This window comes from Caloenas nicobarica, chromosome 26 (genome assembly GCF_036013445.1).
Source record: "Caloenas nicobarica isolate bCalNic1 chromosome 26, bCalNic1.hap1, whole genome shotgun sequence".
NCBI lineage: Eukaryota > Metazoa > Chordata > Aves > Columbiformes > Columbidae > Caloenas > Caloenas nicobarica.
Window position 1 is genome coordinate 6,204,522 of NC_088270.1, and position 23,322 is coordinate 6,227,843.

Here is a 23,322-nt window from a genome sequence, read left to right on the forward strand (position 1 = left end):
AGGATGGGGGGGTCTGGGGGGAGTGTTTTGGGGGGTGTTGAGGATGGGGGGGCCTGGGGGGAGTGTTTTGGGGGGTGCTTTTGAGGAGGGTTCTGTGGGGAGGTGTTATAAGAAGATTTGCGGGGGGCTTCGGGGGTGTCGTGGGGGATACTGCGGGGATATTTCGGGGGGTATTTCAGGGGGTGCTCTGGGGGTGGTTCAGGGTGCGCAGGGGGTTGTTTCGGGGTGTTTTGGGGGGACGCAGAGCAGTCACCACCCCCCCGCCCCAACTCCCCTGGCCACGCGAGCGGGACGCGAACCCGCAACCCCGGGACCGGGAGTGGGCGGGGCCGGGAGGGGCGGGAAAGAGCCGGGGGCGGGGCTAGAGTGGGCTGGTCAGTGGGCGGGGCCAACAGGGATTTGTGGGCGGGGAGATGGGCGGGGCTACGGGCAGAGCCTGGAGGGGCGGGGCAATGGGCGGGGATGTGGGCGGGGCCGGGAGGGCGGAAGTGGGGCCGGGAGGGCGGAAGTGGCGCCGGGATTCAAAGCGGCGGTTGAGGCGGAAGCGGCCGTTGGCGGGTCTGGTGGGGAGACGAGGGATGGGGGGCCCAGGGTCTGGGGTGGGGCAGGCGGTGAGGAGATGGGGCACGGTTGGGGGGGCCCAGGGTGTAAATGGGGAGAGGGGCAGGGATTGGGGGGGCCAGGGGGTGAGTGTGGGCGGGGGGAGCAAGGGCTGGGGGGGCCCGTGGGGGGAAGGGGGAACAGGGGGTGAATGGGGGGGACAGGAACTGGGGGGGCCCATGGGGAAGGGGTGGGGGGTCAGGGTTTGGGGGGCCCCAGGAGTGAGGAGATTGGGGGGGTTATAGGCTAAGGGTGGGGGGTGCCCAGGGAGATGGGGGGGCCTGGTGGGGATCTGAGGGTGCACAGGGCTCAGTTTGGGAGGGGCTGCAGAGCTTTGGAGCAACTGGGCTGTGGAGGTGCCGGGGGGTCCCACTCACTCTCTGTCCCCTCCCCAGGACTGACCCCTCCGTGATGCCGCCCTGGGGACCCCCGACCCGGCCGAGCTGGGGGGCGCTGGCCCAGAGAGCCCCCAGAGTCGTCCCCGTGGGCGTCTGGGTGGAGAGCGCCCCGGGGGGGGCGCAGGAGATCAGACCCTTCGTGAGTGTCCCCCCCGTGTCCCCAACCCCGCGGGAGCCCACGAGTAGCTTGATCTCCCTTGGAGAGCAGCTGGAATCACTTATTTGAGGAATAATAATGAATTTTAATGATTTGGGGTGGGGGGGGTAAAAGACACTGTGGTGTCCATGCAGCCCGGCATCCTATTTACACGAGACCCAGGTTGATTAATTCATCAAACAGATAATTCCTCAAATAATTAATCAAATAGATAATGCCTCAAATCTCTCAAATAATCTGCATTTTTTTTTTTAGGAAAAACACATGAGTTTTAAACATCAGAGAATCCAAACAACACTGTTACTTAATAATTCGCACTTCATGCTTTTATTTTTAGCCAGACCTGTAGATTTTCAACACATTCCCAGAAGCTGCTTTTGCAGCTAAAACTTGGCCAGTTTGTGAGTTTTTTCTTGCTTTTCCCGGCCGATTTTTGATTTATCAGCACCGGGTTTGGCGCTTCCACCATCGATGACCCTTGGTGCCTTCCCCTTCGTCTGCGAAGGGTGTCGGTGAGCCCAGAATTTATTGAATTTTTTAAAAAATTAAATAAATAAGATGAATATTTCAGGTTTCAGAGCTGATCTCTGCTCTATGCCATTAGAAACGTTTAAAAATCCTCTTTATTGATGCTCATCTCAGGGATTTCTGCTCGGAGGGTTATTCTAAGAGGACTAAAAGTTCATTAAATATCGGCTAATGAGTTCAGGCCCCTGTAATTAATGTGGAAACATTACAGGAGCTCCTGCCCTTCAGAGGTGATTGATTTCCATGTCGGAATTTAAACCTGGAAAGGTTGAGATAATTTATGGGAATGAATCATTTCCGTATTCCGGGGAATTTCATGGGGGGGCGAACGTTTCCTGGGGTCCCGGGTGCTCCCTGGCTCGGGGCTATCGGAGCTTCTTTATGCAGATTAAAGAATATTAATCATATTAAAATATATATATATTAACACTTCCTGCCTTGGAATTGCTAATGAGGTCGTCACAGGGAGCAGAGCATTTTGTGCAGCTCTGACTACGTTTTATGGTTAAACAGGCAGATTTCTCCCCGTTTTTGTGCGCTTTTTTTTTTTTTTTTTTAACTGCTGGTGACATCCCCAGCACCCAGCGGGTCGCTGGGAACATCAACCCGACGGTTCTGCAGTTGATTTTCAGATTTATCCCTTTCCCCATCCCTTCAAACGCTGATTTTTCGTCCTTTCGGATCTAGGTTTGGAATATTTGAGCATCTTGTGAGAGCCGGTGCTGAGATTTGCTGTTTTCTTTTTTTCTTTCTGTTTGCATTGCAAGAAGCTTCTAATAATTTAATACATGTTGTCCAAGCTGTTATTGCACAGATTTTTGGAAAGAAAATAAAATATTGGGAAGGTTTTTTGAAAGAAAATAATGTTGTGTTCGCTCTGGGTGCCGCTCGCCCGGCTCAGGGTGGGAAGGGGAGATGCTGTGATGCTCCCGTATAACAAAACTAATGTAAAATGGGTTTTTTTCCATTGCAGGAATCGGCACTGGAGGTGCAGGAGGAGCTGGAGGAGCATTTTCGGGAGCGGGCGGCCCAGCTGAGCCGATTCCAGCGCGACGTGAGGCAGCGGGTGACGCAGCTGCTGCGGCTGCGGAGGAAACAGCTGCAGAAATCCCGCCAGGTGGTGAGAAAATCCCCGGAAAATGGCATAAAATGGGGAAAAAAATCCCCGCTAGGCCTCACGCCGGGGTGTTAATAAGAAAAAACGGAGGGGAGATTTGCCAGGAACTTGTGGAGTGAGATAGGAACGCTGCAGAATGTCACCGGCTCCAAAATGTCACCAGCTCCGGCCACCCCGGGGTGTCCGGGCTCTTTCCAGGGCTTGGAATGGGGATGTTGTCGCTGTCACTCCAACCCCGATGCATTTTTGGGGCACACAGGTGCTTTTTTTGGAGTGCAAATCAAAGCTGGTGATGTACAAACCTGCCCGGCTTTGCCTGACACCCTCAGCTGGGGCTGGGTTTGGGGCCAAACTTTCATAAAATAGTGCAAAATTGTGATTTTCCAGCATTGCCAGAGCTGGGATGGGGCAGTTTGGGGTTCGCCAAACACCAAAATTTGTGGATTTAGGACAAAAAAATGCTGGAGGCAACTGGAGTTGCAGCAGGATGGACCTAAAACAGGGAAAAAAATGGTTTATTTGGGGAAGCTGAAAGCTGGGGAAGAGAATAGTTTGGGGATGCAAAAATGGGGGGGGGAAAAAATGGAGAAAAGCTGCGGAGAAGCTTGGGGGCCCAGGGCCAGATCCACGGACCCATGTGGCTGCGGAAAAGTGTTTTTGCCAGTTTTTATTCCCAACTTTTCGCGCCTGCGAAGGAGCCGGGACCGTCCTGGAGCCGCGCGGCACCCATGGATCACGGCGAGCAGAACGAGCCCTCGGAGCAGCAAAGCGCCCAGGTGAGCCGCAATTTTTACTTCAGTTTTTTTACAGCGCATCCCTAATATTTTAATTTCTTTTTAATACTTAACAAAACATCACCTTATGTTTTTAATCTGAATATTGTCATGTCCCTCCGTCGCTCTTTTCAGAGCTTTAAAACAAATAGTCGGTGTCTTCTCCGAGGGTTTGAACTCGTCCCGCTGCTCGTAGGGAATTTTCGGTGTGTCGTGCGGCAGCACTGGCACTAGATGGTGCCACCTCCCTGCAGCTTGTCCCCTGCACGCCTGGGATGGCAAAATCTTGGAAAAACCCGCCTTAGGGTCTGTTTTAAATGTATTTTTTTTAATAGTGTTTGCTGGGGAGCTGGAATTTTTCCCTCGGAGCGCAGAATCGCACCGGGCGGGACGATCGGGGATTTGTGGCGTCTCAGTGATTTGGGAGGGGATGAGCTGGAACCAAATCCCTTTCTTGGATCAGGATTTGAGTTTAGTCTTGGTTTTAACCTTTCCCCAGCCCAGTGAGTCCATACAGCAGGTTCGGCGCAAACTGGCGTCCCGCAAAACCGCGGCTGCCCCCGAGCTCCCCGGTGGCGTCTGGAGGCGAGAGGTGAGTCCAGGGCAGGTTAGAACAAATTACCTGGCAAATTGGTGACGGTTTGGCTGGAATTAGCAAATCCAAAGCCTAATTCAGTGGATTTTTCCAGCAGGAGTGAAGCAAACTGGACTTTTGCGGTGGATGTGGGTGGCCTGAGGGTTCTGTTCTTAGAAGGCAGCAGGATGAAGTGGGTGGAAAACGTCTCTGTATGAGAGAGAAACAAGGAAACAAGAATTCAAAAAATATTTTTTTATAGGCTGAGATTATGATCTGGGTGTCTGTGGGAATGTGATGATCAACCCTCACCTTACGTGCTTTTATTTCCTCAAAAAACCTCAACACCTCTTGCCTGTGCATCAATCCCGTGTTTTGTGTGGGTGACAGAGACCTGGCGGGTTTTCCTCACCCAGGGCAGCTCCTGGTCGAGAAGTTTTGGCACAAGAATTGTTAGCACCGGAATTATTGGTACTGGAATTGTCGGCGCAGGAATTTTTGGCACGGGAATTGTTGGCGCGCAGCCGCTTTCCTCCGAGCGTAGGAGCCACGTAAGGGTCAGTCCCAAGTGTTTCACCTTTTGTCCCCGAGTGTTTCACCAACTTTGGCCACTCCTGTTCTCCAGAGCAGCTTTTTGTCACCGCTATTGCCCCATTTTCTGTGCCAAGATCTTCCTTACGCTGACGTTGTCCCTCCCCGAGGACACCGACCTGGTATTTTGTTTTATTCCTTCTCCTGCCCATCTTGCAATTCTTCATTCCCGTCTCAGGTTCACCAAAGGTGAAGCAGATCTTGGCTGCCTGTTATCTAGAAAATACAAAATATTTTTCATTTAAGGGCTAGTCCAGCTCTTCCTCCTCTGTTGGTTTTCTGTTCAAGGAACAAGAGTTACAAAACCAGTGTAATTACGGGCTGGAAAAACCTCGTTACCCGTTTCACAGACACTAAACACACCTTTTGTTTAAGTGTCCGGAGCGCTCGGGAGGACGGAGTGATTCATGACTTGGCTATTATTATTATCATCATTATTATTATTAATTATTATTGACTAAAGCCTGGCGTGGATAATCCAGCCGGCAAGTGGGACGCGTGGGAGTCCCGTTCGTCATCCCGAGGAACGGGGGGAGGATCTTTAACAGGCAATTTATTCTGGGGGGAATATATTGATTTATTGCTTTACTCTGTTTTCATGCTCCAAGATAGAGACCGGGGGGGGAAAAGCCCTAATATTGATCTGAATTTTTCTCTCTGGGTGAAGGTTTCCATGTTTTTTCCCATCGGCCAGGCTGGTAATTAAATTATTCGGCAGAGTTCTTGCCCAATTTTTGTGCAGCGAACCCCTGAGCCTGAATCCGCGTGGAGTTTTTAATCAGGATCACACTTCCCATGTAACAGTTCCATCGGACAGGTATATTTTTCCACAAATGTTGAGTTAGGCCACGTCGAAAGCTCAGTTAAACTCGACCCGTCTGTCCTGCTCTTCCCCGAGGCCTTTTCCATCGTAGGAAAAGTTCAAACCAGCCGGACACAATTTGCTCGTGACTCATTTATGCTGCTCCTTATCTCCATTTCTAGCACTTCCCAGACGCTTTGCAAGGTGATTTCTTCTTGTTTTTCCCAAAATTGAGGCTCAAATCTTCTCTTTATTTTTTTCCCCTCCTTATCTAGAGCCAGAGGCTCCTTGCGCCCTTTTCTCATCGACTGGATTTTGGGGGTGGAGGACGCTGCTCATTCCATCGTTTTACTTACGGCTTTGGTTTCTCTGACCCTTTTTTGGGAGGTTTTTTGGGGTTTTTTTGATTGAAAGACTTGTGTTCCCTGTGATCAATAATCCCCTTGACCAAAATCATCACCCCCCCCTCTCTCCCATGTTTCTTTTCAGGTCCAAACCATTCCCAGAGTTCCTCCCCTGCTTTCCCAAGCAGATACCAAGCTGCTAATTACGTGGAAATGACCCGTCCCGCATTTCTGATGTTCCTGCTCACCAAGTCTTCGGCCGCTTTAACCTTTAGGGTTGGGTTTTTGCACTTTGCGTAGTGGTTTTGCACGGTTTTTTTAGGGTTTTTGCATGTTTCTTTTAGGGTTTTTGCACAACAGCACCCACATCCTTTTCCCCAACTGATCATTCACCAAAGTCTGTCTATTTTCCCCCAGATTCATTTATTTCTACCTTAGTACATCTTTCCAAAGCAATAATCGTTCCTTTTTTTTCTCTCATCCTCATGCAGCTCTTCTGCGTTGCGTTCCTCTCATAACTGGGTTGACAGATTAATTCCTGTGCCTACCAAATAATTTAATGTTCAAGCCAACCCCGGGCTTATCCTCCGTCCTTCTCGAAGGACAGCAAGGCAGGGGAAAAAAAATAAAATAAAAATAAAATCCTGGCTCCGAGCTTGCTTCTGGCATTTTGATTTTTTTTTTTTTTTTTTTTAGCTTGTAGCAAACAAGTCACGAGTTACCCTGTGAAATTCTGATTTTTCTGGCTCCCGCCCTGCGGAGACACTTGAACGCGGCCGGCGCTGCTTCACCGAAACAAGTGCCCTCGGGTTAAAACTCCTCGGAACCCGCACAACAATTTCTTTTCCTTCAGCACCAAAGCAGCCATGTTTGAATTCCGGATTTACAGCCGTCTCCTCGTTTCTCCCCCAGGACCCCGGCTCTCGCCAAGTGGCCGCGGCACCAGTGGAAGAGCCAAGTGAGGAGCTGCCCCTTACGGGACATCACGATCTCCCGGCCGAGCCGCCGGCCCCACATTGGGTGCCGCAAGACGACTTCTACATCAAAATCGAATTTAAAAAAGTAATATTAATATGGGTCGGTTGGTCTTAAGAGGTTCGAATCACTGGATTCGGGTTTATTTTGGCAGAGACACTGAGGCTGCTGGGGTAGAAGAGTTTTTCCCTCAGGCCTCGTTCACTCTGAAGCCTACTGTTGTCAAAACTTGAGAGCGGTGGCAAAGCTCAGTGAGATCGGCGGTTTCTGTCTCGCCGCTTTCATCCGTGGCCTCAAAAGGGTTTTTCTTTGTGGCTGCCTCGTGACGCCGGTCGGTGGAATCTGAACCGGAGCGTGTGCGATCGCATCGGGCGCTGAACCCGACTCCAAACTGTGGCCAGAAACCTCCTAGAAAATTTAAAAAATTTAAAAAAATCATCAGAGGAACGAGCCGGCGTCACGATTCTTGTGTCGCCAGGAGAGACCTGACGTATTTATCGATTCCTCTTTTGTTTTCAGACTTTCCTTAAGCACCTGAGGTGTGGAAATGTTTCGCCCTGATTACCCAGAGTACTTAACAAATACTTTATGCCCAACCTCACCCGGTGATTAGTCCGGCCTGGAGCAGAAATACTGGCTCAGCAAATACCGAGCAGAGGGTAGAAGGCTGAGGTTTTGTGGGATGTTGGCTGTCGAATTCTATTTTTGTTCAGATTATTGTATCTTTATATGGGTTGTTGTATTTGTATCCATATTCTTATTGTTTTTCTTGCACTTTGTGAAGTTCCTAATGGGAGTTTGGAGACAAGGAGGTGTGAATCCGAATTTAAACGGAACCAGAACCCTCCTCCAGGGATTATCTGTAGACAAAGCTTTAGTGCTCAGGCTCCTCTGTGGAGATGTCACACGTGTCTCCAGCCAACTTATACCCCCAAAAATGAACATTTTGCTCAGGGATGATGAGAAATTTGACCGTGAGGATGCTGATGTGGCTCTTTTTTGATTATTTTCCAGGATTCACACTCGCCTGAGTCTCCCCGGAGGCTGCGCCCCGATTCCCGAGCTCCCCTCATCCTCTGGGCCGGCGCAGACCAAGAGGAAACCAAGAAGCAGGTTCGTCCACGGAGCCAAGTCCTCATTTTTTTTCTCCTCCGTTTCAGGCATTGAGTGCGGGGGATAAGATAAGATAAGAAACCTCAAGAGCAGCTTTAATGTGTGAAAAGTCGCGAGGTTTGTATGTTTGGCAGCATTTGGTCGCTCAGCTCTTGGGTGAACCTACCGGTTTTATATTATTTTTTCAGCAAAATCTGAATAACGCTGGAGGTTGGAGGAGAAACCGGCTTCGTTCTTTTTGGCCGGCCAAACAAAGGAGTCACTTGCTGGAGAGAATCTGCCAAAAAATGCTTAAAAAAACCAAGGCGAAAAAGAACAACACCCCCCCAGTTTATCTTGTTTGGGTACAAGGCTGGGGATATAAAGGTTTCTGTGGTATCAGCACCTGCCAGATGTTGAGGTGTTGGATTTAACGCTGAGGGTTTTACCAGGAGGGTTTTGAGCGATGCAAAGAGACGACGTTTCTCTCGGATTCTTTTGATTTTCCTGCTTCCTTCTGCTGTGAAGAAGTCGAATTCCCCTTTTTGTCAGCTTCTTGCAGCTTATAGTTTAAAACTCACCGGGAATTTGAAAAAATTGCAATTTTTTTGTGTCTCTTAACGTGTGTTTTCCAGCAAGCCGGCCCAAAACCTGGTTTGTTGCTGGTGTGAGATCAGCTGGGGCCCGTCCGGCTGCTCCTTCCCTCTTGGTTTTTATCTCCCTGGCTCGGATCCACACTGATAACTGGTTTTGCAGCGCTTTTGGGGTTTTTCCACCCGGTTTTATGCACTCACAGCCCGGCCATCTCTTCTCTGCCGTTATCTCCAGCGAGACAGACAAACTCCAGTCCCCAATTCTTTGCCTCGATGAGGAAAAATCCACATTGAAGCTCCGACATGAAACCTCTTCACGCGCTCGGTGTGGGATTTGTTCCCTGTGTCGCTCTCGGGGTTGTCTCAGTGGTGGATTTGCCACCTCGGTGGTTCAGCTCCGTGTTGTACATTTATTTGGTTTTTTTGGAGTTAGGGGCTCCTAAAGTGCAGAGCAGCACCAGTCCCAATGTGGATGGAAACTTTCAGTAGGTTGAAGCAGGAACTGGCTTTTTACCACCAGGAAAGTGGGAATTTAGGGATTTATCAGATGACGGCGCTTCCGTCTGTAGGAGTTCTCAGTGGTCCGAAGCTCTCTGAGATGTCCGAGTCCCATCTCTCCAGCTTCTCGGTCCTGGGACACACACACGAGGAGATGTTTGAGGATCCCAGAAATCGATATCGATCCCCGACGTCCTTCCCAAAGGTTTCTCTTCTTTCCCACAGCGTCAGAATGAGTTCCTGAGGTCCCGGCGCCTCTTCATGAACCTGGAGCGACAGCAAGTGAAGGAGCAGCAGCGGCAGAAGAGAATCGCCCGGTGGGTACCCGTGGGTCACATCTGTTGTCACCGGGAAGGTCTCGTGTGTTCGTCTGGTGTTAATTGGGCCACAGTAATTTGCAAAGCAAAAGCCCTAATGCTTTGAGAAAAGCGTCCAGCTTGGTACAGGGAAAAAAAAAATCCCACGTGATGGGGTTTCTGTCTCCTTGAGGCAGGTTAAAAAAGCCACTTGATCAAATTGCCAAAATTTGTTGGAAGAAGCTCCACAATACGAATGCTGCTTGTAAAGCCTGACTTAGCTCCTGGGTTTATTTTAGTGCCCGATCTAGGCTGGGATTCATTTGAGTGGCCACGTCGAGTCCTTGGCACTTCTCATCTCTGTTCCAAGCCCCTCGTCTTTCGAAACTTTGGGGTGAGATCACGTCATTTTTCTTAAACTGATCTTATCTCCAGGGTTTTTAATATCAGACCCTCACAGCTATAAATGTCTATAGCGTCATAAAAAGACTTCCTAGCAGGGCTTGTTTTGATGGTTTAATCAGCTTTGCCCTTTTAAGGGTTTGTTAAGGAGGAGCTCTGCAAATTCACACCAAAACAGGAAAGATACGATATTTTATTTATTTATTTTTTTTGTCTCTGGCTCGATCTGAAATAAAATGATGTTGCTCTGACCGTCTCGGTCTCTAACGCTGGCTCTGCAGCCGGCAGGCCTGGTTTTGTAATTATTGAGTGTAAAGCCTTAACTTGGCCTCGGCTTTAGTTTCTATAGCAGAAGATTTATGGTGGGGGAGTTAAGGCTCCGTTACCACTTCATTTAAAAAACATTTTTGGAGTTTAGGACTTGAGAAGTTTTCGCTTCAGCGCTTTCTTTCTGGACATAAAGATTTGACCCCCCAAACAGAGCAACATCTGAAATGTCTCGTTCAATTCCACGTTCTCCCCCTGACTCCTACCCAGCCTTGATTTTCCTTGGGTTTTTTATGCCTTTTTTTGGCAGCAATTGGCCTGTAAAATGCTCTTGCATTTGGTGCTCATCAGCGGGAATCAAACGGCAGATGCTTTGCTTTAAAAAAGCTTTAATTGCTGCTTGTCGAGGGAATGTGATTTGGCTTTGTTGGGATTTATCCAACCCAGATTCCACCCAAAGGGCTGGAGGTGCGAGTGAGATGGAGGAAACAGAGGAAAAATTGGTTGAAAATACCTTAGTTTGGAGTAAGTGTGGGATCCGCGGAGCTTCTCTGCTCCTTCTCACAGCGTCTGTGTGTCCGTAGGATCAAGGGTGTGAAGGAGAAGCAGCGTTGGGTGGCGGAGCAGAGGATGCAGGAGGTGGCGGAGCAGCGAGACCCCTCCCCGGGGGAACAGGGACCCTGCGAAACCCTCGCGCAGCTGAACCTGGAGGAGAGGAGAGCGAGGAAGCTGAAGGAAAAGCAGCGAAATAAGGAGCGCGCCAGGTACGGCCGGGCCCCCCCGCCCTGCGCAGAGCCGGGCTTTACAGCCCGTGGCGAATATTGTATCCCTCGCAGGTACATCGAGGCTCTGAGAGCCCAAATGAGGGAGAAAATCCAACTCCACAACATCAGCCTGCCCCCACTGTGCTCCTGCGGGGCCGATTTCTGGGATTCCCACCCGGATACATGTGCCAACAACTGTGTTTTCTACAAAAACCACCAAGGTAGGAGGTTTTATCTGGAGGTTTCATCCTAAAACCTGGTTCTGTGATAATCCAGGGAGAAGCCAGACCTGGCTAAACCTTTCCTTGGTTCTAGGCTGCTGCATAAAGGTGCTCCTACAAATATACCCCAAATCGGGTGGGTGTTCTGGTGCTTGTTTCTAACCCATCCTCTTCCTCTGTCCCTTTGGGGACATTAGTGGCATCCTCAGCAAAGCACCAACCTCTAGAACGTGCTGAAAATGTACGTAAATCGTAAGGAAAACACTGCAAACCAGGCTTGTTAAAGGCACAGAAAAACCTTAAACACTCAACCTTCTGGTGGGAGGATGCAGGAAGGTGATGGAAATCATTTTCGTTAGGGGACGGAGTGCTCGGTCTTGGGTACAGCTGGAAAAATACCTGGTTGGCAACTGGGAGTTGTCCTCTGGGGATTAAAAAAAAAAAATAGAGAAATTAGGGGTTTATAAAAATTTGGGGCTTTTCTGCTTCGGCTCACATGCTGCTTTGTAATCAGGAGTGTATAGAAAACCATTTTTCGATGGTAAAGGGCTAAAACCGAGCCCGATTTCAGGCCATAAGTGACATTTTAGTCTCTCAACACTGCTTGTCTGTTGTTTCATGCTCAGCTTACGGCCGTGCTCTCCGCTCCATCGCCTCGTCCTGCGCCGCCGACACCACCGGCCCCTCGGCCCGGCTCCCGCTGCCAGCCCTGGCCGCGCTCTGCGCCCGCCCGGGGCCGCGGCCGTGACACCCGTGTCCCCTCCGCTGGATTTCGGCATCAAGAGCGGAGCTCCAGGGCTGCACCTTTGCTTTTTCACTCCTCGTGCTCAGGTGTAAGCTGCGTCTCTCCTGTTTTGCTCTGTGAGGCGAAGGGTGATTTACATGCAAACGCTTGAATTTTGGCGTTCAGCTGCGGAATAAACTGGTTTTTTTTAAGGGCGAGTTGCCTCAGCTGGAGTGTGAAATTTGAAGAAACAAGGTGCCGGGGGTGAATATTTCCAGGGAAAAAAGGACACGGGTGGCGTAACGTGTTCCTGCGCGGAGGTTGCGCCACAACCCGGTGTTAATATTTCCAGTTCTCTAATATTAACCGCGGCAGGAAGGACACGCAGCCGAGCGGGACGGTCCCGTGTCCCACCCCGTGGTTCCTTTTCCCCATCCCCAGGTGCAAACAAACCCCCGACCCCGGTCCAGAGGTAGCGGGGACGCTCCGACCCGTGGCTGGGGATGCTCCTCTGGTCCCCCTGGAGAATCATTCACCGATGTATCCGCATTTATTAACTGCCGTTTGCGTCAGGGGAAGACGCTGCGGATCTAATTGGGCGTTCAGGTGGATTTGGAAAGGGCGGGATCTGGCCGGGGAGGTTTTTGAGTGGGCCGGCGCAGCAAAATGCTAAAGCTGCAAATGCATTTTTAAAATTTTTTTTCAACTGATTTCAGGGTGGGGTGGCTGAGGACGCCTGTGGCCTCGGCGGGTCCCCAAGTCCTTGTTCATGGCAGAGGGACCCCCCCGTTTCCACCTTTTGGAAGGGACTGTGGGCTGGTCATTGCTGTGCCTCAGTATCATCTGTAAATTGGATCCTTTGGATAGTTGGGGGCATGAAACCCGTGGGAAGAGCGCGGGACTCCCCAAATCCCTGTGAATAAACCCCAAAACAGGGCTCGGGTGGTTTGGCCAAAATCAAGGTGCCAAAGCCCTGGGCGGGGGGGGGTGATGAGCAATTAAGCGGAAAAGTAAAAATCAGCATTTTCCGCTGGGAAAAAAACGGCATCTGGGGAAAAAACTGAAGTTCCCGGGGCTTCTCCGTCCTCCCCAACTTTGCTTTTTCCGTCCTTGGGGCCGGAGTTTCGGTGGATTTTGAGGCCGGGCCGGGGCCGGGGCGGGTTCGGGGGCGGGAGCGGCGGCCCCGGGGGCGGTGAAAAGCGGCGGAGGGAGCGGGAGCGGCTCCGCTGCTCGGCCATGAGGGCAGCGCTGGCCCCCGGGGTCCGGCTGCTCCGAGCGCTGCCCCGGGACAGCCGGTGAGCGGGGAGCGGGATGGGGAGCGGGATGGGGAGCGGGATGGGGAGCGGGACGGGGAGCGGGACGGGGAGCGGGATGGGCAGCGGGATGGGCAGCGGGACGGGGAGCGGCACCGGCACCGGCCCTGGAGCAGGAAGAGGCACCGGGGCAGGGACCGGGACCGGGACCGGGACCGGGATGAGGATCGGCACCGGGCTGGGGGCACCGGGCTGGGGACCAACACTGGAACGGGGACTGGTATTGGGATAGGGACCGGCACTGGGACGGGGATCGGGATAGGGACAGACACTGGAATGGGGACCAGCACTGGGATAGGGACTGGGACCGGCACTGGGAAGGGGACCAGGACAGGGACCGGCACTGGGATGGGGACTGGGATAGGGACAGTCACTGGAACGGGGACTGGGATCGGGATGGGGACAGACGCCAGCCTGGGGGACTGGGACCGGGATAGGGACAGACACTGGGACCAGCACCAGTATGGGGACTGGGACCAGCACTGGGGACCAGCCCTGGAGCGGGAACTGGCACCGGGATAGGGACCAGGACCAGCATCGGGCTGGGGACAGGCCCTGGACCAGGCGCCGGTACTGGACCAGGGGTGGGTCACTGTCTCGGTGACCAGCACCAGGATGGGGACCGGAGGACTGGGACCGGCACTGGACTGAGGGTCACTTGTCCAGGGACCTGCACTGGGACTGGGACTGTGATTGGGATGGGGACCAGCATCAGGATGGGAACCAGCACTGGGATGGGGACAGATGCTGGGACTGGTACTGGGATGGGGACTGGCCCTGGAGCAGGAACTGGTACCAGGATGGGAACAGACACTGGGACCAGCACCAGGATGGGGAGCAGCCCTGGACCCGGGGGGTCACTCTGTTGGGGACCAGCACCGAGCTGGGGACTGGAGGACTGGGACTGGCACTGAACTGGGGGTCACTCATCTGGGGACCCACACTGGGACTGGGACTGGCATTGGGATGGCGACCAGCCCCGGAGCAGGAACCAGCACTGGGAGAGCAACTGGTACCAGTACCAGGATGGGAATGGACACTGGGACTGGCACTGGCATGGGGACCAGCCCTGGACCAGGGGGTCACGCTCTTGGGGACTGGCACTGGACCTGGGGTCGCTCGTCTGGGGACCCGCACTGGGACTGGGACGGGCGTCGGGATGGTGACCAGGGGACCGGCACTGGGATGGGGAGCAGGACCAGGATGGGCACCAGGGGACTGGCACCGGGACCAGCACCGGTCCTGGAGGAGGGGACTGGCACTGGGACAGGGACCGGCCCTGGACCGGGTGTCACTCACCCTGGGACCATCATCGCCCCTCAATCGGTCCCTCCTCATGTGCCGGGCCATCCAAACTTGGTGGGATGCGGCCAACGCAGAGATCCCGCTGGTTCCTTCCGTTTTGGCGTGGTGACGAGCCCGCTGGCGGTTTAATTGGATTTAATATGTTTATTTTTTGGAAGCCTGTTGCCAAACACCCCCCCCCAACACTTTGCCATCAGCTGCGATTTTCCCTCCCAGAACACGTGGGGTAAAAAAATAACCCACAACTCCCAAGTTTCTCTTCCCCTTTCTCTCCTCTCAGATCAGCCCTGCAGTGATTTTTTGGGGGTGTTGGTTTATTTTTTGGGGGCCAAGCAGCAATTTAGCAGCTCCGGTGCAGTTTAGGAACCGTCCCCACCACAGTGGAGCTGCCCTGGATTTGCAGCGCATCTGTAATTTCTGCAGTTTTATGAAGAAATGAAACCGCCAAGAGAAGCGGGATGGGCTAAAACTGCAAAAAAAAAGCTTTTTTTTTTTCCTTCCTCAACTTGGAGCAACCCTGTGACAGTTCGCGGTGCCACAGCCGCTCCCGGCCGCTCTGCGCTGCCGTAAAACCCTCCACAAAACCACCCAAAACGCAGGACGGGCCCCTCGGAGACGCTCATCCCGCTCCAGGGGTGTTGGGTCCGATTTGGGATTTATCCATCAACTTCACTGGGATGAGCATCCCTGAGCCCAGACCCCATTTTTCCCCGATTTCCCCCAATTTTCCTTAATTCAAGGAAAAGGATAAAGTCACTCACATCATCCCCATCTTCTGCTTTTATTTTTTTTTAATCTTGTCTCGTCTTTAACTAGCGCTGGGAGCGACGCTGAGTCACCCGCAGCCTCACGGTTTCCAGCCCATGGTTTGAGGAGGGGGAAACCCTCAGGATTAACCTCAGCTCATCTTTTTCAATGACATCCTTGGCTGTTTTGGGGGGTGACCGGTCCCTGGCGGTCACCCCGTGGGGGGTGACAGGGGTCCCTGTCCCCATCCCTGTCCCCGTAACGACTCCGCTCACGTTATCCCGCAGGTATCGGGGGCTGACGCTGGTGCTGACATTCCTCTGCTACACCAGCTACCACCTCTCCCGAAAACCCATCAGCATCGTCAAGGTTCGTCCCCATCTCGCCCCAACCCTGCAGGGAGGTGACATGGGGATGGGGGGGACCCCGAAAATGCCATTTCACCCCTTTTCTCCCCCCCGCAGAGCCAGCTGCACCCCAACTGCTCGGCGTTGGGCCCCAACCCTCGCAACGACTCCAACAGCAGCGCGTGGTGCAGCTGGGCACCCTTCGGTAAGGCTGAGCCCCCCCCGTGTCGCCCCAAAAATCACTCTCACGCTGGCCAAGATGGGCTCCCCCCCAACTCTAAGGCGGCCAGAGGTTTTGGCCGCTCGTTAGGCACCCAGAGGTAATTAAGCATCTGGGACAAAGGGCAACAGCGGGTGATGAAATCGGGGCCGGGGCCCAACGCTGGTGACACCCAAGAGCCCCCATGCGCCGCGGGGAGAAGACTTTTGGGGACAAGGACGAGCCAGTGGCCACAGGGAGGTGACACAAGATGTGGGCCAAGCCGACATGTCCGTAATTATTTCTTTTCCAGATGGGGACAACTACAAGGAGCTTTTTGGGGCGCTGGATAATGCCTTCCTGGTGGCTTATGCCATTGGGATGTTCATCAGGTACTTACGGCCCTTCCTTCCGCACACCAGTTTGCACCAGTCCTCCGGGAAACTGGTTTTTATCGGGCTGGGGTCACCGGGGTCGTTGGCGGCATCACCTGTGACAGCTGCTGTGGTGCTCTTCCCTCCACAGCGGCATTTTCGGGGAGCGGCTCCCCCTGCGCTACTACCTGTCGGGGGGGATGCTGCTGAGCGGGCTCTTCACCGCGCTCTTCGGCCTCGGCTACTTCTGGGACATCCACGTCCTCTGGTACTTCATCGTCATGCAGGTGCGGCCGCGCCGGAGGGTGCCCTGGATTTTTCCTCATCCCCGTGGTTTTTTGGTGTTTTTCGGGGATGGGGGCGGCCCAGTTTCCAAGTGGGAGGATGTTGGGCATTTCCACTCCCCGCAAAACCCGGCTGCACGTGGCGTGGGCGCCGAAACCACCGGCACGCCCGGCTCGCCGAGCAGGGTGGGCGGCCGGTTTGGCAACACCAGCCGCTCCCAGTTCAGCCATCGCAACGACGCAGATGGCTCTGGGATTGCCCCAGTGGGAAATAAAAACCCAAGACGAGTGTTTTTCTCAACACCTTTGGGATTTTTGAGCAGGGGCCATGCTCTGTGGATGATGTCAGTGCTCACCGGGTGCCGGCGCTGCTGGTGATGCTGCCGCTGTCTCTTACCAGGTGTGCAATGGGCTGGTGCAGACGACGGGCTGGCCCGCTGTCGTGGCATGTGTCGGGAACTGGTTCGGGAAGGGAAAGTGAGTGTCTCTCCAGCGTGTCCCCCCTCGTCCTTGTCCCTCTTGGCGCCGGTGATGCTGACCCTGGCGATGCCGGCCCCGGCTCTGTCCCCGCCAGGAGAGGTTTGATCATGGGCATCTGGAACTCGCACACCTCCGTTGGCAACATCTTAGGGTCGCTCATCGCCGGCATCTGGGTTTCCTCTGCCTGGGGCCTGTCCTTCGTCGTGCCCGGCATCATCATTGCCGCCGTGGGCGTCCTCTGCTTCTTCTTCCTCGTGGAGTGTGAGTGGCACGATGTGGATGACGCCAAGATCGGCGGGATCGCAATTTTTCACCTTGCCAATCATTTTTGGCAACCCCAAAGACTTATTTCCCCAAGTGGGGATGCTCAGCACCTTTGGGGGCCGCTTGCTCCTCCTGGGCTATTTTTCTCGGAAACATTTGGGATTTTCGCAGGGTTTTCGCTGCTGGGAAGCGGGCACCCAGACACACAGCCCAGCCCCGGGGGGTTCCCAGCCCCACGTTTCTCCCCGCCGGGAGATGCTGGAGGGAGAGCGGGCGGCGCGGCGCTGGTCTCATGGGATGTCCTTTGTCCCCGCAGATCCCGAGGACGTCGGCTGCAGTCCCCCCCTGCATCACGTGAGTTCCAGTTGATTTCTGACGGGCTCGTCCCGCGCTGGGCAGTCGCTCAGTTTGCGGCCAAACAACTGGGGTGTGAGGTCGTAACGTCAGAAATTAGAGCGATGTCGTGTTATCATGGAGGATGTTTGTTGCTACTCCGGGTCACGTCCCGTCAATGAATCTGATATTTCAGGCACAAGAGCAACATCTCCTGCGTCCGGTTTGTTTTTAGGTGGCGTCCGAGGAGGAGGACGCTGGAGGAGTGACCACCACTGCCAAGGACCCCGAAGGCGTCATGTCCAACGAGGGGCCGCTGAGCAACTCAGGCCGGAGCAGCAGCGATCGCTCTGACAGCCCCAAGGAGCCGGGCGAGGAGCCCGAAGCCATCAGCTTCCTCGGGGCGCTCCGGATACCCGTGAGTTGCGGGGCGCGTCATGATAGGGATGGAGGAAAGAGCAAAGTCAGGGCAGCTCGTCTCATCAACCGGGCAGAAAATTGGGGTAAAAACCCACCATCCAGGCTGCTCTGATGTCTTCTCCTCGCAGGGTGTGGTGGAGTTCTCCCTCTGCCTGCTCTTCGCCAAGCTGGTGAGCTACACCTTCCTCTACTGGTTGCCTCTCTACATCGTCAACGTCGGTGAGGATTTTGGGGACAATACGACAGGAGCGAGCCCGGCGAGGGGAGCGTCTCCTCACCCTGCTCCTCTCCCCCGCAGCTCATTTTGGTGCCAAGAAAGCTGGGGACCTGTCGACCCTCTTTGACGTTGGCGGCATTTTAGGTTTGTCACATACCGGGGTGGAGGGGATGGATGGGGAATGATTTGGGGCCAATTGTCGCTTTGATATAAAGTCCCCTTCACATGTAACACCATCTCTTTCCCCAGAGCACCTCAGTGGGATTTATTTGGTGTTCATAGTCCTCAACAGGCAGCAAACGCCCCTCACTTTTATTTTGCCATCCAGGTGACCATCGCGGCACTTTTCCTTGGGTCTCGCTTGCTCGGCTTCTTCTTTTTTTTAGAGAAATAATATATTTTGCAAGCGTGGAGGAGACCAGAGCTGCATGCAGGTGTAGGGAACCATCTGCAGGGAGAAAGCAGCAGAGAGAAAGCAAACCTCTTCCCTCTGATGTTTTTGTGTTTAACCTTGGGGGCATCTTGTGCAGAAGCTGTGGGATGAATGAGCCTCGCGGTGCAGCATTCTGTTGGATTTTGGGCAAAGTTTTGCTGCTGAGGTGACATGATTGACACCCGCGACTCCTTCTTGCAGGGGGGATCTTCGCCGGCCTGATCTCTGACTACACCGGCGGCAGAGCCACCACGTGCTGTGTGATGCTGGTCATCGCCGCTCCCATGGTGCGTTGTCACACGGGGAAAACAACAAACCAGTCACGAGGGTTTCCGCTCGTCTGGCTCCTTTGAGTCACGGCCGCCTTCCTCTGCCCCGCGCCCGGGACGAGCCGGTCACACGCTCGGCCAAGACGGGAGCCGGGATCGATCCACGTGGCCAGATGTTTCCGGGGCGGACGTCCAGATCTGGGGGCTGAGAGGGGATCGTATAGTCCTTGACAGCTAAAAAAATATTTTAAGGGTGTATTTTTCCTCCCTCCTGCCATAACCCGGCTCGGTCTTAAAGCCTTGGGGGTCCCACTGGGCTGGTCCAGCTTTCGTCTCTTTGCTTTGCATCCCAAAATCCTCATGCTTGGCCAGGACGTCCTTCCTGAACACCTGCATGGAGCTCATTTGGCTTTGCTGCTGCAAAAACCGTGGCTAATTAGCTGTAATCCAAGCCTGGCTGGCTCTGCATTGCGAGCTGCCCCCCTCCGAAGAAGCTAGCGTGCACCGAGAAGCAGAGAGGCCGCATCACGTCCCCTGATAGCACCGTTGGGGTGAATTACCGTCTGGCTTCAGCCGGCGTGGAGGTGCAGGAGCCCCGCGGGGCTGTAAATTGCAGCAGCATCTCTGTTTGCCGGCTGCCAGGGGTTGGATCTGGCACCAGACGGGACACGGAGCTAAGGGCGTGCTCGGCTCCCTGTCCCGGCTGGCGCTCTCCTCTTCAAACACCGCGCAGAGGTGTCGGCAGAGCTTGGCGCCAGTTATAATTCGGGTCTCTACCTTTGCCGTCCTACTGCGAGGAAAACGCTTGGGAAAACAGCTGGAATAGCCACAACTGGCTGATCTTGTGTGTCTTTTCCAGCTGTTCCTGTATAATCACGTCGGCCAGAATGGCATCGGCACGTCGATAGGTAAGGAGCACCGTGGCGCAGCCGGCTGCTGTCACCCACGGGGCGATGGGAGATGCTGTGGACTCACCCGCCTTTATTTCTCCGCTTGAGCCGGGTTCCCAGTCCCAGATATGGGGGAGGGATGAGCCTTTGCTGGGTGGGATCCGAGGGGAAACAAAGACAGATGCACAGGACAGCGATGTCTGCGCGCGTGCCAAGGGCGATGGACCCGGCGTCCTGCTGCTCCCTGCGCTTAAAGACTTAAATCTCTCTCCGGTGCCTCTGCTGCCGTCTGGTTCCTCACAGTGATGCTGATCATCTGCGGTGTGCTGGTTAACGGGCCCTACGCTCTCATCACCACAGCGGTTTCGGCAGATTTGGTAAGAGCCGTACCTCACAACCCTTGCCCCAGCTGCCTTGTGCACCCACAGGCTGCTCCCTCTTTCCCAGGGGGATGTTTTTCTGGGATTTTTGCATTTTAGTTTTGTTTTCCAACATCTCTGAAGCCAAGCGGAGAAGGGCAGGGCTGTCACACCTTGTGCCGCAGTCCGCACCTTAACCACGGCTTTGTTTCCTACCGCTTTTTCACCCTGGCCACGTGACTCTGCTTCGGCCGTGCTGCATCACACAATCCGAGTGGAAAAATTTCCTGGGAAATCCCCTGGGGTTGCTTGGTGATCCCAGATTTGCAATAATTTGGCTGCAGGCTGTGTCTGGGTTTGTTTTTCCTGTCCACAGCTCGATCGAACACGTGGAAATTGCTGTCCGGGGTGTGAGCGGCCTCTCGGTGCGGATCCCAAAGCCACTTTTCCTCCTCACGTTTGACTTTTACAGGGAACGCACGAGTCTCTCAAAGGAAACGCCAAAGCCCTTTCTACCGTCACGGCCATCATCGACGGCACGGGATCCATAGGTACGGACATCGGGGAATGCCGAGTGCTGATTTCCCTCGGTGCTCGGGGGTCCTGGTCCCCTCTCGGCTGGGGCATCTCCGAATGTCCCTGTGTCCCCTCGCAGGCGCAGCGCTGGGACCGCTGCTGGCAGGACTCATCTCCCCCACGGGCTGGAATAACGTCTTCTACATGCTGATCGCGGCCGATGTCTCGGCTTGCCTGGTAGGTCCCTCCCTGACTGGAAGCGATTTGCTCCCCAGGATATTCGATGGCTCCATTTGAGCTGCCCACTCGGCTTTTCCTTCACATGTGGTTTTAGCTCATCTGATTTTCCCTACAAAACGCCTTAAAATATCTCTCCTGGCGATGGAAATGCCCACGCAGGTGGCGGCAGAGTTGTCAGTCCCGCGGCGATCCCCCACCTTTCCTCTTGCAGCTCCTGGCTCGCGTGGTGGTCAAAGAGGTCCGGGGCTGGTGCGGCTCCATGGCGAGGAAGAGAGGGTACGTACAGCCCGCCCCAGAGCGGCCTCCGGTCCTGCTGTGCTGAAACACAGTGCCGCTCCCAAAAGCTGTCACTGTCGCTGCTGCGTCCCCGCGCAGGCGTCAAGTTGGGTTTCGCGAGGTGTCTGTGCGATGTCTCGCTCCTGCGGGCACAAAGACATTTTCACCTCCAGCCTGGGGGTTTTTAGCCATCCCAACCTCACAAAACTCTCTCCATGTTCTAAACGCGCCGTCCTTGTGTCTTTGTAGCTCTAGCGTGCAGCTCACAGAGTCAGTGCTGGATGGGAAGTAGCTCGGTGTGAGTATCTCTGCTCGAGCCCCAAGGATTAAACGCAAACACAAGGCCTGATTCACCCTGATTTTGAGTTGCACTTGGCAGGCTCAGCCTAGAAACAGCCGCTCCGCTGATAATTGAAGGGCAGAGATCAAGATTTGGGAATCAGAGGATCAAATTGTGATGGCCAAAGAAGAGCGCGGATGGGCAGCCCAGATGCCCAATTAGCAAAACATTGATTAACGCACTTGAAACGTCTGAATTTATAGGCCGAATTGCCCACCCATGCTAATGAGCGTGATTACACAGAGTGCAGGCTCGCTAATCAAATCCGTGGCCAAATCACTGCAGCAAGGGTGTCAATAATCTCTGAATCAGCACCAGCCCGGTCCCAATTGCCACCAAAGCGCTGCGGCGAGCGCCGAGGGGAAGGGGACACCAGCGTGAACCCCCGTGAACGTTTAGTCCTTTATGTCTTGTGTTTGCAGGTGAAAAACCAATAGTCTGGGCCTCGTGCTGCGGTAAGTGTGGCCCAAACCTCCTCCTCCGGCCAGCGGTGAAGGGCTGCCGGGCTCCGCTCTCCTGTGCCGGGGCTGGTTGGGCAGCGCGTTGTCTCCTACGCAGCTTGTGGAGAGGAGGCGCAAACACTGCCGGGTGTTTTTGGGGACATTTTGGCTTTGGCCAGCGACAAAAGGGTGGCTGGATCAACTCCTTGCGCCTGCTTCTCCTCCGGGCTTGCGGTGCGGATGGGGCTGGGGTTGCTGGGTTTTTTTGCCTTTCCATCTTTGCAGCAGCACCGTCACCGATCCCATCACCCGCCGCACGGCACCCACTGCACTCACCCACTTCTCTCCCTGCAGGTACAAGGAGTTTTGATGTTCCCCTGTGAGCCCGGGGGGCCTGGAGGGAGGAGAGAGGCCGGGACATGCCGGGGGCACGTCCGGGAGCGTGTTGGTCTCGGCAGAGCTGAGACACGGCCCCGCTGGCTCGTTCTGCCGTCGCGGGTTCACTTTGGAGGCGAGGAGCAGTCCGAGGGCCCCAGCCGGCCGGTTTTCTGGGACGATTCTTCACCGTCAGCCATTTTATTAATAAAAACGTGCGAAATCTGTGTTGCCGCTCCATGCCCGTTCCTGGTGGCGCTCGGCCAGGTCTGTGTGAGCTCAGGGGTGGTGATCACGCCCGTCTTCTCGCTTTTCTCCACGTGGAGCCTCTCGTTTGTGAGCCTGCCCCATCCTGACGCTTGGTATTTCAGGAGGATGGTGCCAAATCACTTCAGGCGTTGCCTCAACAAAGCTCCACTACACGGAGAACATCCCTGGGGTTTGAACCGAGCCCAAATTAAGCTGGGTTTGCACCTCAGCTCATCCCACTGCAAAAAACCAACCAAACAAACCAAACCAGCGCTTTTTCTGATTATTCTGCCTCCTAATTTGTACCATTTAGCCCCAAAAGAGGGACCCGTGGCCACACATCAGCCCCTGTTTCAAGACAAACAGCTGCTCGCACACCAGGGCTGTTCTCAGAGAGCGGCTGACGGTCCTCGTTAGACACCTCTTAATTAGGAGGAGACGCGTGACAGGCACCCAGGAGCCCCCAGGAGGTTAAACCGGTGCCCCCCGGGCAGAGGTGGGTCGCTGGGCCAGCTGTGCAGCCAGCTGTGCATCCATGGGGGAAGCCCCCGACTTTAGGGGTGCACAGGGTACTCGCGAGGCGTGGGGCGGGGGACGGAGCCCAGGGGAGCAGCGGCGGGTGCCAAGGGCTGCGTTCACGCCCGGTACAAATCTGAATTTTAATTGACTTCACCTCGTCAGATCTGAACCCAAGGAGAAAACATCTGGGCCTGATGTGATTTTATTAAGTGCTGATTTCATCGGCAAAAGGGAAAAAAAGCAAAAAAAATAAAAACCCCACAAGCACTGACACACGCAGGGGCTTATTGCAAAAGCAAGTTGGTTTTGTGAGTTATTTTTTGCCCCTTTCTTCCTCTTTTTTCCACCAAGCTCCTGTTCTTTCAGCAGCTCACAGTTTTTTCCGGGACAAATTTAGGCCTGGGTTGTGTCCCGCTT

General features: G+C 54.3%; 2 protein-coding genes across 3 annotated transcripts; both read left to right on the forward strand.

Annotated features, from left to right (window-relative positions):
• The first annotated feature begins 503 nt into the window (after positions 1 to 503).
• CCDC15 (coiled-coil domain containing 15) lies at positions 504 to 12,531 on the forward strand. Its single transcript, XM_065651874.1, has 11 exons — positions 504 to 558; positions 996 to 1,137; positions 2,657 to 2,803; positions 3,496 to 3,576; positions 4,073 to 4,165; positions 6,797 to 6,946; positions 7,874 to 7,972; positions 9,268 to 9,359; positions 10,592 to 10,771; positions 10,844 to 10,992; positions 11,619 to 12,531. Exons 2-11 carry the CDS (start codon positions 1,012 to 1,014, stop codon positions 11,738 to 11,740), a joined length of 1,239 nt encoding a protein of 412 aa, XP_065507946.1. The 5' UTR covers positions 504 to 558; positions 996 to 1,011; the 3' UTR covers positions 11,741 to 12,531.
• A 398-nt stretch (positions 12,532 to 12,929) lies between these two features.
• Positions 12,930 to 22,346, forward strand: SLC37A2 (solute carrier family 37 member 2). Of its 2 annotated transcripts, XM_065651982.1 has the most exons (19): positions 12,930 to 13,011; positions 15,369 to 15,450; positions 15,546 to 15,633; positions 15,941 to 16,019; positions 16,153 to 16,288; positions 16,686 to 16,762; positions 16,860 to 17,026; positions 17,346 to 17,383; positions 17,598 to 17,780; positions 17,911 to 18,001; positions 18,081 to 18,143; positions 18,634 to 18,719; positions 19,561 to 19,609; positions 19,895 to 19,968; positions 20,423 to 20,501; positions 20,606 to 20,703; positions 20,918 to 20,982; positions 21,745 to 21,777; positions 22,117 to 22,346. In XM_065651982.1, the coding sequence occupies exons 1-18, from the start codon at positions 12,953 to 12,955 to the stop codon at positions 21,746 to 21,748; spliced, it is 1,518 nt and encodes a 505-aa protein (XP_065508054.1). In that variant the 5' UTR covers positions 12,930 to 12,952; the 3' UTR covers positions 21,749 to 21,777; positions 22,117 to 22,346. The 2 variants fall into 2 exon arrangements, with proteins under 2 accessions (XP_065508054.1, XP_065508053.1); XM_065651981.1 differs by lacking the exon at positions 21,745 to 21,777.
• The last annotated feature ends 976 nt before the right edge of the window (positions 22,347 to 23,322 follow it).

Excerpts from the sequence above, each read along its gene's own strand:
- CCDC15 (XM_065651874.1), top strand. The coding sequence starts at position 1,012 with ATGCCGCCCTGGGGACCCCCGACCCGGCCGAGCTGGGGGGCGCTGGCC. Across the intron at positions 1,138-2,656 it reads CGCAGGAGATCAGACCCTTC|GAATCGGCACTGGAGGTGCA; the intron begins GTGAGTGTCCCC and ends TTTCCATTGCAG. Across the intron at positions 10,772-10,843 it reads CGAAATAAGGAGCGCGCCAG|GTACATCGAGGCTCTGAGAG; the intron begins GTACGGCCGGGC and ends TATCCCTCGCAG.
- SLC37A2 (XM_065651981.1), top strand. The coding sequence starts at position 12,953 with ATGAGGGCAGCGCTGGCCCCCGGGGTCCGGCTGCTCCGAGCGCTGCCC. Across the intron at positions 16,763-16,859 it reads AACTGGTTCGGGAAGGGAAA|GAGAGGTTTGATCATGGGCA; the intron begins GTGAGTGTCTCT and ends TGTCCCCGCCAG. Across the intron at positions 19,610-19,894 it reads TGGCATCGGCACGTCGATAG|TGATGCTGATCATCTGCGGT; the intron begins GTAAGGAGCACC and ends GGTTCCTCACAG.